The 14086-nt window shown below is 51.6% G+C and overlaps 1 protein-coding gene across 1 annotated transcript in view; it reads right to left on the reverse strand.

The window, feature by feature from the left end:
- Positions 1–2692, reverse strand: part of MNAT1 (MNAT1 component of CDK activating kinase) — a 191496-nt gene extending 188804 nt beyond the window's left edge. The window contains exon 1 of the mRNA XM_075331260.1: positions 2552–2692. Coding sequence (XP_075187375.1) covers positions 2552–2640 — 89 coding nt within the window. The 5' untranslated portion in view covers positions 2641–2692. The remainder of the gene's footprint in view (positions 1–2551) is intronic.
- Positions 2693–14086: the final 11394 nt, after the last annotated feature.

Raw genomic sequence — 14086 nt, forward strand, 5'->3', positions numbered from 1 at the left:
AAAACAGACAAACCAAGAGAAAATGAAAAATAAAATCACGGACCTTTGTATGAACAGGACGACATGACAACTGATCTCTGAAAGTGTGAAATGACTATTGCCAAAGACCTAAACCTGATGGGAGCCGGGGCAGTGGAGGAGCATCTGAGGTGCACAAAGAGGTGGTCCGTGGCGGCGGAAGAGCGCCCACAGATGGGACCCGTGGCAGAGGAAGAGCCCCCACAGAGGTGACCCGTGGAGATGGAAGAGCGCGCAAAGGAGCCGAAACGGTGGAGGAGGAGGAGGAGCGCGCACAGAGGAGCCGGTGTTGGGGGGAGACCTCCAGGTCTCGTTGGAGGATTCTGAATCAGAACTGCGCAGATGTATATGAATTAGAAAATGACCACACAGACGTATCTCTATTTGGGAGAAGCACAGTAGAGGTCTTCTAACCCTTGTATTCAAAGCATAACATTCTTAGGCCCTGTGCGCACGCTGCGGATGTACCGTGGATTTTGCTCCAGAAAATGTGTCTAACATTGCTGCAGTCATTCCCCAGCAAATCCTATGGGTTTTAAAAAAATGCTGTGCGCACACTACGTTTTTTTTATACCCGTGGATTTTTTGCTGCGGAATTAATATGCATGTCACTTCTTTTCCATAGGTAGGCTGCGGAGGAGGAGCGCGCACAGAGGAGCCGGGGCTGCGGAGGAGGAGCGCGCACAGAGGAGCCGGGGCTGCGGAGGAGGAGCGCGCACAGAGGAGCCGGGGCTGCGGAGGAGAAGCGCGCACAGAGGAGCCAGGGCTGAGGAGGAGGAGAGCGCACAGAGGAGCCGGGGCTGCGGAGGAGAAGCGCGCACAGAGGAGCCAGGGCTGAGGAGGAGGAGAGCGCACAGAGGAGCCGGGGCTGCGGAGGGGGAGCGCGCACAGAGGAGCCGGGGCTGCGGAGGAGAAGCGCGCACAGAGGAGCCGGGGCTGCGGAGGAGAAGCGCGCACAGAGGAGCCGGGGCTGCGGAGGAGAAGCGCGCACAGAGGAGCCGGGGCTGCGGAGGAGAAGCGCGCACAGAGGAGCCGGGGCTGCGGAGGAGGAGCGCGCACAGAGGAGCCGGGGCTGCGGAGGAGGAGCGCGCACAGAGGAGCCGGGGCTGCGGAGGAGAAGCGCGCACAGAGGAGCCAGGGCTGAGGAGGAGGAGAGCGCAGAGAGGAGCCGGGGCTGCGGAGGAGAAGCGCGCACAGAGGAGCCAGGGCTGAGGAGGAGGAGAGCGCACAGAGGAGCCAGGGCTGAGGAGGAGGAGAGCGCACAGAGGAGCCGGGGCTGCGGAGGAGGAGCGCGCACAGAGGAGCCGGGCTGCGGAGGAGGAGAGCGCACAGAGGAGCCGGGGCTGCAGAGGAGGAGCGCGCACAGAGGAGCCGGGGCTGAGGAGGAGGAGCGCGCACAGAGGAGCCGGGGCTGAGGAGGAGGAGCGCGCACAGAGGAGCCGGGGCTGCGGAGGAGGAGCGCGCACAGAGGAGCCGGGGCTGCGGAGGAGGAGCGCGCACAGAGGAGCCGGGGCTGAGGAGGAGGAGCGCGCACAGAGGAGCCAGGGCTGAGGAGGAGGAGCGCGCACAGAGGAGCCGGGGCTGCGGAGGAGAAGCGCGCACAGAGGAGCCGGGGGCTGCGGAGGAGAAGCGCGCACAGAGGAGCCGGGGCTGCGGAGGAGAAGCGCGCACAGAGGAGCCGGGGCTGCGGAGGAGGAGCGCGCACAGAGGAGCCGGGGCTGCGGAGGAGGAGCGCGCACAGAGGAGCCGGGGCTGCGGAGGAGAAGCGCGCACAGAGGAGCCGGGGCTGAGGAGGAGGAGAGCGCAGAGAGGAGCCGGGGCTGCGGAGGAGAAGCGCGCACAGAGGAGCCAGGGCTGAGGAGGAGGAGAGCGCACAGAGGAGCCAGGGCTGAGGAGGAGGAGAGCGCACAGAGGAGCCGGGGCTGCGGAGGAGGAGCGCGCACAGAGGAGCCGGGGCTGCGGAGGAGGAGAGCGCACAGAGGAGCCGGGGCTGCGGAGGAGGAGCGCGCACAGAGGAGCCGGGGCTGCGGAGGAGAAGCGCGCACAGAGGAGCCAGGGCTGAGGAGGAGGAGCGCGCACAGAGGAGCCGGGGCTGCGGAGGAGGAGCGCGCACAGAGGAGCCGGGGCTGCGGAGGAGGAGCGCGCACAGAGGAGCCGGGGCTGAGGAGGAGGAGCGCGCACAGAGGAGCCAGGGCTGAGGAGGAGGAGCGCGCACAGAGGAGCCGGGGCTGCGGAGGAGGAGCGCGCACAGAGGAGCCGGGGCTGCGGAGGAGGAGCGCGCACAGAGGAGCCGGGGCTGCGGAGGAGGAGGAGCGCGCACAGAGGAGCCGGGGCTGCGGAGGAGGAGCGCGCACAGAGGAGCCGGGGCTGCGGAGGAGGAGCGCGCACAGAGGAGCCGGGGCTGCGGAGGAGGAGCGCGCACAGAGGAGCCGGGGCTGCGGAGGAGGAGCGCGCACAGAGGTTTCGGCGCTATGGTGGAGGAGCGCACACATGGTTGCTCGCTATCCGCACGCGCACACATAGCTGCACTCACAGGGTGTGGCCGCACACGTTCACCATCAGTTTCAGGGACGGGTTGCGGTATTTCGTGGTCTTGCACCTCGGGCAGCCCTGGTCATCCATCTCTCCTCAGATTCTCGTGCTGTGCACCGCTCACACTCTTCCCCCGGAGCGCGCTGCCCTGTACATTGGTTCCGCCTGTCAGGACGAGGCGGTGCTGAGCGCTGTGTATTTGCCGTGTGCACATTGCTTGCGGAGACAGGTGGGGAAATGCTGCGATTATTCTTAACTCCTTAGTGCCAGGGGGATTTTAAGGAAAAAGAACAAAGCGCCACCTGTGTGACTGGTCCTGTCTGGTATCAAAGCTTCCGCCACATGAAGTGACTGCTGCAATACCAGATACAGACAGAGGTGGCGCTCTTTCTGTAATGGGGACTGCACCATTTGACTCTTTGACTGGCAGCGTTTAGGGAATGTGCACACCGAGGCTTTTATAAAAACAAATTTCCAGTAAAGAAAACGCTCCCAGTTTGATGCGTTTCTGTAGTTATTTTTTTTGTTTCCTGAGGTGTTTTTTTTAAAGAGTTTTTCAGTTTTGCATTCTTCTGATCAGGGGCGTAACTAGAGTTTGATGGGCTCCGGTGCAAAGTTCAGACCTGGGCCCCCCCTCCACGTACATCGACATTTAGGGTACAGGATAATGACACTGACACTCGGGGTACGGGATAATGATGCTGACACTTGGCTCTTACCCACAGCACCCAGGTTTCCCATGATCTGAAATCCCTCTATCAGCACCCAGCTTTCTTATTTTCTGATATCCATCTTGTCCTCGGCACACAGCTTCCCCATGCTCTGCTATACATCTTTGGCTGGAAACACATCTATGCGAGTAAAATCGGTCCGACTGGGCTGAAAAAAACTCGACTGATTTTAGTTCACATTAGGTGCGAGTGCAACGCAAGTGCGATGCTATTTCTGAATAAATTAATGATTTTACTAGCGTGTGTAATGCGTGTGTAATGCGTGTTTTTTACTATGTCATCTGCCATTCAGCGCTGCTACATGGCCGCTGACAGCAGACACAGACAGCCATGTAGCAGCGCTGAATGGCAGATGACAGCAGACACAGACAGAGCCGCACGATCAAAATGAACTCGGGTGAACTTAACCCGACTTCATGGTCATGCTACGGCTCTGTCTGTCTCGCGTCCTGATTAGCTGTCACCAGTGAAGGGCTCACCGGTGACCACTAATCCCCCGAGTGACTGAAGTTAGCAGCCCTCTCTCATACTCACCGATCCCCGGCGCGGCGCTGCACGGCATTCACACTGCTCCGGCGGCTTTTACTATTTTGAAAAAAAATCTCGTATTCCCTGCTTTCCCCGCCCACAGGCGCCTATGATTGGTTGCAGTGAGACACGCCCCCACGCTGAGTGACAGGTGTCTCACTGCACCCAATCACAGCAGCCGGTGGGCGGGTCTATACTGTGCAGTGAAATAAATAAATAATTAAAAAAAATGGCGTGCGGTTAATCGCGGCCACCGCTGGATCCAATGACAGCGGGTAACCTCAATGACAGCTCAGCCGATCGCGCTACTCACCTCAGTTGCTGTTTGGAGGTGACCAGAGCGGCGGTGTCTTCTGCAGCTCCTGTCACCTTCATGCTGGAAGCGACGCTGGAGGTCCGTGGAGTACGCTGGATATGGAGGGCTTTTTGGGGCTTATTAAATTGGTAATGAGGGAATTTGTTTGTGTTTTTTATTTCTAATAAAGGATTTTTTCATGTGTGTGTGTTTATTTACTGTAACTTACAGATTAATCATGGAGGGTGTCTCATAGACGCCTGACATGATTAATCTAGGATTTAGTGGCAGCTATGGGCTGCCATTAACTCCTTCTTACCCCGATTTGCCAACGCACCAGGGCAAATCGGGAAGAGCCGGGTACAGTCCCAGAACTGTCGCATATAATGTATGCGGCAATTCTGGGCGGCTGCTGACTGATATTGTTAGGCTGGGGGGCTCCCCATAACGTGGAGCTCCCCATCCTGAGAATACCAGCCTTCAGCCGTATGGCTTTATCTGGCTGGTATTAAAATTGGGGGGGACCGCACGCCGTTTTTTTTAATTATTTATTTATTTCACTGCACAGTATAGACCCGCCCACCGGCTGCTGTGATTGGGTGCAGTGAGACACCTGTCACTCAGCGTGGGGGCGTGTCTCACTGCAACCAATCATAGGCGCCTGTGGGCGGGGAAAGCAGGGAATACGAGATTGTTTAATGAGCGGCCAGCTTTTTCAAAATAGTAAAAACCGCCGAAGCAGTGAGAAAGCCGTGCAGCGCCGCGCCTGAGATCGGGGAACGGTGAGTATGAGAGAGTAGGGGAAAATGACCGACAGACTGTGAGAGAGGGACAGAGATAGTGACGGACCGACAGAGAGAGAATAGAGACCGAGAGGGAGAGACCGACTGACAGAGAATAGTGATTGACAGACATTGGGAGACATCGCTCGTTTCCAGTGTTTTAGGAAACATGCGAGAAATGTATTTAGAAAATCGGATGTCACTAGGATGGTGTGAGTGCCGTCCCGTGACATCCGATTTTTTACACGCTCCCATAGACTTGCATTGGAGAAACTCGCAGTAGAAACTCGCAAAAAAGCAACATGCTGCGATTTTTTTCTCAGTCCGATTCGGACTGAGAAAAAAATCGCAGATGAGAGATGAATCATTCACTAACATGTGTCCGATTTCAATGCGAGATTTTCTCGCATTGCTCTACTGCGAGAAACTCGCAAGTGAGAAGCAGCCCTTTCCCTCAGCACCCAGCTTTCCCATATCAGAGCATGGGAAAGCTGGGTGCTGAGACATGATGTATAGCAGAGCATGGGAAAGCTGGGTGCTGAGAGAAGATGTATAGCAGAGCATGGGAAAGCTGGGTGCTGAGGGAAAAGAGCCTTTTTCCCTCAGCACAAAACGTTCCCATCCCCTGCTTGTATCTTTGTCCCCCCTTGTATATAGTTCTCCAAATACAATAATGGCACCCACATAGCCTTCCAAATAGTATAAAGGGTCCCACATAACCCTTCATATATTAGAATACACTTCCATAGTCCTCCATGTATTATAATGCATTTCCCATAGTTCTCCATGCATTATAATTCACCCCATAGTACTCAATATATAATACTGCACCACATAGTCCTCCATATATTATAATGCACCCCCATAATCCTCCATGTATAAAGTAGCCCTTCAATTATTATCTTGAATTTCTCATAGTTATCTATGTATTATATTTCACCCCATAGTTCTCCATGTATTATACTGCACCACATAGGCCTCCATATATTATAATGCAGCCCTATAGTCCTCCTTGTATAAAGTAGCCCTCCAATTATTATAATGAATTTCTCATAGTTCTCCATATATTATAATTCACCCCATAGTTCTCCATATATTACACTGCACCACATAGTCCCCAATGTTTTATAATGCACCCCCATAGTCCATGTATAAGGTAGCCTCCATAGTCCTCCATATATTATAATGTAGCCCCCATAGTCCTATATGTATTATAACGCAACCCCATAAAACTTCATATTGCATTATGCAGCCCCATACTCCTCCATGCATAAGGCACCCCTATATTCCATGTATAAGGTGTCCTTCATTTTGTATTATGCAGCCCCCCCAGATCTCCATATATAATAATGCAGCCAGCCTCTCCAGGCCTCCATGTATAATAATGCAGCCAGCCTCCTCAGGTCTCCATGTATAATGTAGCAGCCAGCTTCTCCAGGCCTCCATGTATAACAATGCACCCAGCCTCCTCAGGCCTCCATGTATAATATAGCAGCCAGCCTCTCCAGGCCTCCATGTATAACAATGCACCCAGCCTCCTCAGGCCTCCATGTATAATATAGCAGCCAGCCTCTCCAGGCCTCCATGTATAACAATGCACCCAGCCTCCTCAGGCTTCCATGTATAATACAGCAGCCAGCCTCTCCAGGCCTCCATGTATAACAATGCACCCAGCCTCCTCAGGCCTCCATGTATAATGCAGTATCTCTAGGCCTCCATGTATAATGCAGTATCTCTAGGCCTCCATGTATAATGCAGTATCTCCAGGCCTCCATGTATAATAATGCAGCTTCCCCAGACCTCCATGTATAAAGCAGCCTCTCCAGTCCTCCATGTATAATAATGCAGCCACCCCAGACCTCCATATATAATGCAGCCTCCCCAGACCTCCATGTATAAAGCAGCCTCTACAGGCCTCCATGTATAAAGCAGCCTCTCCAGGCCTCCATATATAATGCAGCCTCCTCAGACCTCCATGTATAAATCAGCCTCTACAGGCCTCCATGTATAAAGCAGTCTCTCCAGGCCTCCATATATAATGCAGCCTCCTCAGACCTCCATGTATAAAGCAGCCTCTACAGGCCTCCATGTATAAAGCAGCCTCTCCAGGCTTCCATATATAATGCAGCCTCCTCAGACCTCCATGTATAAAGCAGCCTCTCCAGGCCTCCATGTATAAAGCAGTCTCTCCAGGCCTCCATATATAATGCAGCCTCCTCAGACCTCCATGTATAAAGCAGCCTCTACAGGCCTCCATGTATAAAGCAGCCTCTCCAGGCTTCCATATATAATGCAGCATGTATAATAATGCAGCTACCCCAGACCTCCACATATAATGCAGCCTCCTCAGACCTCCATGTATAAAGCAGCCTCTCCAGGCTTCCATGTACAATAATGCAGCTTCCCCAGAACTGCCTTCCCAAGCCTCTGGCCACCGTTTACTCACTTATATTAAAAGAAAAAACAAGTGCTCACCTTCTCTCTTCCTTCCACCGCTGCTGTCTTCCCCGCTGCTCGTTCTCCCGATGCTGAGGTTGGCGTCCTCCTGTCTGCGCTCTGTGCACTCAGCACAGCAGTCGCTCGGGAGTGACGTCATCGCACAGGGGGAGAATGGTGATGCATAGCGCGACACCGGCCGCGCTATGCTTCATCATTACTGTGCGCGGTGACGGGGGAGACGCTGCAGCCGCTGATACCAGGCAGGGGGCCCCGGTGCCGCCGCTGACATCAGGCAGGGGGTCAAATAGCGGCCGCGAGGTCTGTGACAGATCAGCGCAGCTCCTCTCACAGTGACAGGAGCTGGCTGCTGATCTGCCTGGCGGCCGCCAGGCCCCTAACCTCCCGGGCCCGGTCGCGATCGCGACCGCTGCGACCACGGTAGTTACGCCACTGCTTCTGATTGGACAGTACCTGGGAGCAGATCCCATCAGGACACGTTCCGCACGGTTTCTACTTTCTTTTTTTCCCTATCTGGCATTTTTTAAATCCTGCAGCAGAAAAATAAATCGCTCGGCCCTGTTCATACGTAGCTGCTTTTTTTTTTTTCTGCTGCTTCTTTTTCCTGATGCTTTTTATCTGCAAAATACACAAAAACAATCCTCTCTGATTATTGCTTTTTTGCTGCGTTTTTCTTTTTGATGTGTTCCCGGTGCAGATTTGAAGCAGTGTTTTTCAATGCATTTTTTTTGTTTAATACAGTAAAGGTGTGTTCACATGATACGTTTGCAATGAGCTTTGTTTTTTTGTTTTTGGGTTTTTTTTGCTGCTGTTATTTTCAAAAAATGCGATGATTTTATTGCAATTTTCAAGAAAAAAAAAACAGCGTGAACGCAGCCAAAGGTAAACAGGTTTTTTTTTACATTTTTTTTTCCAGGTTATCAAAGCGATAGATAAAAATCCACTAATAATCTAATATATAAAGCTGAATGTGTGTGTGTGTGTGTGTGTGTGTGTGTGTGTCCGGGATTGGCATCTGCACCGTCGCAGCTACAGCCACAAAATTTTGCACACTCACACGTCTGGACCCCGAGAGCGTCATAGGCTATGTTGTGAGGCGAAATTTTAACCCCGCAAGTTCCAATTTACCAATCAATTTTGCCCCTATCTACATAATGGGGAAAAAGTGAAATAAAAAGTGTTGGAGGCAAATTGACAGCTGCCAGATGTGAACAAGGGGGACTTAAAGAAGGAGAGCGATGGCGCCAAAGAGTCTATGTGACGCCCTGGCCTATCAGGTCGTCACAGGGTATTGTGCAATCTGCCCTCCTGTGCAATATCCACCTCCTCCTTGGTTACGGGTCCCTAACAAATGGTGTTACCAAAACCAGCTAATCAAAATCCTAGGAACACTCTGCACCACACCCACCAGACACACCAGTGGACGGCCTGAGTGTAATAGGGTCGCCCACTTGGGGGGTTGGTTAAGGGGAGGTCAGGAGTGTCAGGAGTCAGTCAGAGAAAGTGAGAGTGTAGAGTTGGAGGTGAGAGGAGGTCAGGAGCTGGGCTCCTTGGAACTACTAGGTAGCAGACGTTGGTCTGGGCCTGATAGGAGCTGGACCCCCGGTCGCAGGGGATCTTGACAAGGGGCACGGCATTGTCGTGGAGGACAGCCGGCGGCCTTGTACTATCACCGGGCTGGGACCAGGGCATGACGGAGTACGTGGACCCTAGGTCAGGGAGTAGCTTCAGGCAACTTGACAATTCGCCCGACGAGAACGAAGCTGTCAGAGTTCCGGGATTTCCAGGTTTCTTTTGAAAGAGCTTGCCCTTGGTTAACATGGAGTTTTGCTGTTCTGTTGCCCTACTTCCTGTCCATCTGTTTAAAAGGCCGCCCCTAAGCTTAGTCCAGTGCCTGAGTATACTGCTTGCTGTGTGCTCCTGCCCTGCTGCTCTGGTTCCTAATTGTGATTTGAATCCTCTGGAAACAACCGAATCTGACTCTGGACTTTACCTGGTCTCATCTAGCTGTGCCCGGACTCCGTCTGCCGTCCTTGGTCAGTACTTCTGCCCGGTTTCTTCCGTTTCATAAACCACTCTGGACTCATACCGTACGGACATTTTTTGGACTATACCTATTGCCCTTTTGTGTCCCGGCTGCTGCGCATTTAGGCCTTCTGGGGTGATTGCCAGACAGTCCCTGTATAGGGGTTCGCTCTTGGTGGTATCCCTGGGGGAGTCCGGTGCGTGGTCCCAGGAATTCCCTTTCGCTCCGACTCTGGAAGGTATTTCTTGTGTTTATGTTCTGCTGTGTTTTTGTTCCGTTTATGTACATACCGTGGTTGCATATTATAAACGTCTTTGCACCAAGAACTCGTCTCTGGTTGTCATTGCCCTAACGCAATCGAAATCCTCAGTACATACAATAGTATTACAGAAGCCTTCAAGATCCGCTCTCCACCCGCTCCAAAATCGGGGTACTATCGCAACGAGAGGGATAGGACTTTTCACAAATATGGTCCAAGAAATCCCAAGCGTGAACCCTGAAAGCAAGCTTCCTCAGTTAGCCATACTGGGGAGCGGGACCCGACTAGTTTTATGCTACAAGGACCAACCAGAAAGAAACAAGGTGCCACGGGAAAAGGTCACAGATCAACAGGCAACACCAACAGAAACGGGACCCATGCGTGCTCCCCCTCAGCGGCAGCGGTGTCCAGAACTTTGGTTTACTAAAGTTGTCGGTGTCAGCGTTATTGGACTGAGTGAGTACGCAAGTGACCCTTACCTCCCCAACGGCACCTCCCTATCCCCATCACCGAGTTTCGGGGCATCCCCCCTACCCGTGGAGGGGTTAAACACCTGGCTGCCCACACCATCGCCACCGGGTACTCCCAGCCGCAGCGGTGGTACTCCATCTTACCACACACCACGGGTGACGTCACAAACTCTCAATATACCATACCCCCTGTCCGGACGTCCCTAGAGTCACCGCAGATCCGGATCCGAGCAGCTCGGCTGCTGACACGGGGGCGGCACATATATACCGTACTGTTGCTAAGGTGGGGCCCCGACATGGGATACTCACCACACTCGGGGATATGAACACACACACAAAATGCGCCACACACTATCACGTACATGAACACATATACCACCCTCAGCACACATCTCACCACATATACACCAACCTCACCACATAATCGCCCTAAAACACACACAAGTCTGGTATTATCCTTCAAAAATAAAAATCTGATTAATAAGCAGCCAAACTACAAGAACAACAAATGTACCATATAGGAAATATGGCAGCTGTCAGTCACATGACCTGTCTATATGTGTATGTGTGAGCTAATATATACTTTCAGGGGGGAGGGCTTTCTGTTGCCTGGAGATTTATCAGACTGCCAATAGCAACCAATCACAGCTCAGCTTCTATTTTGCTACAGTTAATTAATCTGAGCTCTGATTGGTTAATATAGGCAACAAAGGACATTCTCAGTATAACAAAGCTTGTGTGAGGTAATAGGATGTCAGTTAGGGTGTGTTGGTGGAAAGGCTGATGTCAGTCACATTACCTCTATGTGCGAGGATATAGAAACTGTCAGTTACAGACTATTTTTACCACAAAAATGCCTCATAAGAAAAGGAATTCCTTGGCACGAATGGCAGCTGATGCGAAAAGAAAAGCTGCATTACGGGCCGATGGAAAATGTGAAGACCGAGAAACAAGGCTGACACACATGAGAACAGCAGCTGCTTCCTCAAGAGCCAATGAACTTTCTGAGGAGAGGGAAGCGAGGCTTGCAAATATGAAAACAAGAGCTGCTTCTTCAAAGGCCAATGAACTTTCTGAGGAGAGGGAAGCGACGCTTGCAAATATGAAAACAAGAGCTGCTTCCTCAAGAGCCAATGAACTTTCTGAGGAGAGGGAAGCGAGGCTTGCAGACATGAAAACAAGAGCTGCTTCCTCAAGAGCCAATGAACTTTCTGAGGAGAGGGATGCGAGGCTTGTAGACATGAAAACGAGCTGCTTCCTCAAGGACCAATGAACTTTCTGAGGAGAGGGATGCGAGGCTTATAGACATGAAAACGAGCTGCTTCCTCAAGGACCAATGAACTTTCTGAGGAGAGGGAAGCAAGGCTTTCAGACAAGAGAACAAGAGCTGCTTCCTCAAGAGCCAATGAACTTTCTGAGGAGAGGGAAGCGAGGCTTGCAGATAAGAGAAGAAGAGCTGCTTCCTCAAGGGCCAATGAGTCATCTCAGCAGAGAGAATGTCGACTTGCCACTAAGAGAATTGCTATTTCTTCCACCAGGGTATAGAAAATGGTTGGAGATTTGAAACATGCTGCCTTTTGTTACCAGTCAGACATAAACTATCAGGATCATCCTAAAGTTCAGATAGGAAAAATGGATGTGGTCTGCATGTACTGCAGTGCCCTGAAATGTAAAGATGAACCGCCAGTTTTATGCTGTGCAAATGGCAACCTCTCCTGTCACCACCAGATCCCCTAAAGTCTCTAATGACAGGTACCAGTACAATATCAAAGCATTTCTTGGACAACATTAGGAAGTACAACTCCTGCTTCCAAATGACATCATTTGGTGCAACAAAAGAAATGTTTACAACAGGATTTATGCTAACAGCAGTTATTAATCCGGGCGAAGCCAGGTAGTACAGATAGTCTAATATATAAAGCTGCATGTGTGTGTGTATGTATGTATGTCCACCAAAGGAATCCGCACCGTCGCATTTACAATCACGAAAGTTTGCACAGACGCCCCTGTGACCCAGGGAACGTCATAGACTATGTTTTGACAGGAAGATTTAATCCTGCGCTTTACAGTTACTCTCCAAAACACCTGTCTCCGTTAAAATCAATGGAGATAGGAGCTACAGCTTGTTAATAGGAGCTGTAATTGGTTGCTATAGGAACAAAATAAATAGTATAAAAAGCTTATGTGTGAGGTAATAAGATGTCGCTGGGGAGACGGATAGAGAGAGACAGGAAGAGACAGACAGACATAAGCACAGACAGAGACTGACAGACAGGGAGTCAGGGAGTCAGACAGTCAAAGAGCCAGTGGGCACGGGATTTCTAGAAATCCCATCCACTGTGCTTGTACAGTACAGCGCAGCATTTTGGAGGCAACTGAAGCTTGCTGCGTCCAAAACGCTGCAAACACGGATCGTAGGCACACAGCTTAAGGCTATGTGCCCATGCTGCGAAAAATGTGCAGAATTTGCTGCGATTTTTTTGCGGAAATTCTACGGATTTTTCAAAGATCCGCAGTACAGTGAGTTCCCATCCATTTCTATGGCATTTGGGGAGCACTGGGCCCATGCTGCATTTTTTTCTGCAGCAGAAATAATGCGGATTTCCCTGTGGAAAAATCTGCAGCATGTGAATTATTCCTGTGGATTTTTCCGCACGATCCCATACTTACCTGCCTTAAATGAAGACACCGGAGTCACTTCCTCCGGTGCAGAGGAGCGCAGTGGAGCCAGGAGCAGGAGGTGGGCGGGGCATGCACAAGCTCCGGTCATGTGACAGCCGGAGCTAGTTCAGGCCCGCCCACCTTCCCCTGCACAGTGCAGACAGACACGGACGGAAAGTGAAGTGCTGCGTGATGGAGGTAAGTATGAACACCCGATCACTGCAGCACTTGTTCTGCATTGAGGATGCAGTGCTGAAGCCATAGAACTGTATCCTCAATGCAGAATGCCCGCAGCATATCCGCAGGACATTCCGCAATAAAACCGCAGCATGGAAACAGACAAAGTTGTGCTGCAGTTTTCTGGGAGATCCTGCGGAATGTCCTGTGGATATAGCCGCAGGACACTGTCTCTGTGGGCACATAGAGTCACCCACACCACTTGATGGACCAGGGAAGACAAAGAGAACATTTATTGGAAGGCAAGAGGTGTGCCTCAGACCTCCACAGAAGCTGTGCATTGGATAGTTTGAGGCTATGGAGGTCACGTAACAGTCAGGTGAACAGAGGAATAGTGGCAGCAGCTTTCAGAAGGAGGACACCAGGTATGTTACCATATATTGGCTAGTTATGGACAGGTTTTTACTTTGTGCTGGATCATCTCGTTCCTCACACAGGACATTAATCTATTTGGCAACTGAAGAGAGGCCACAAAGAGCGTCCACCTCCATACAGGACCCTATATTACATGCCGCCCACAGGTTTCAATTCACTTATTTCTTGAACAAAATAAAAATTACAATGCACTACTCCAGCATATGTTGTTTTTTCAGCGCTGCAGTGTTTTAAATCTAAGCCTCCACCCTCCAGCGTCTTCATCCTTTTTCGGTGCTGCTCAGGTCCAGCGGAGCTATTTGGTGCCCATACGTCTGATTCGTCGGAAATCAGAAGTTACATCACAAATGTAGCGCCCCTGAAACCATCAGGGTGCTACAAGGTTCTGCATCCCCACAAGGATGCATGGCCTACCCCCTTAGGGACCCAGAACCCCAGTGCCGGTACCAACAAAAACCCAGGTAATCCCAGTTTTCCCCAACAATCCCCCATACAATGGTACCCACCTAGGGTGGGACCATGGATGGCCGCCTAGAGGTGGAGTCAATTCAGTCCACTAGTTGACCAGGTGAGAGAGGCAAACTGTGGACAGAAAAGTCAGGTGAGTAGTGACAGCGGAGGTGTAAAGGTGGAAGCAAAAGTGACATCCTGACTCGGGTTAACGGTGACCTGGTACCTAGGAGAAGTGGTTGCTGGTGGAGTACTCCCGGAACTA

The sequence above is a fragment of the Anomaloglossus baeobatrachus genome, chromosome 12, assembly GCF_048569485.1.
Source record: "Anomaloglossus baeobatrachus isolate aAnoBae1 chromosome 12, aAnoBae1.hap1, whole genome shotgun sequence".
In the NCBI taxonomy this organism is placed as follows: Eukaryota; Metazoa; Chordata; class Amphibia; order Anura; family Aromobatidae; genus Anomaloglossus; species Anomaloglossus baeobatrachus.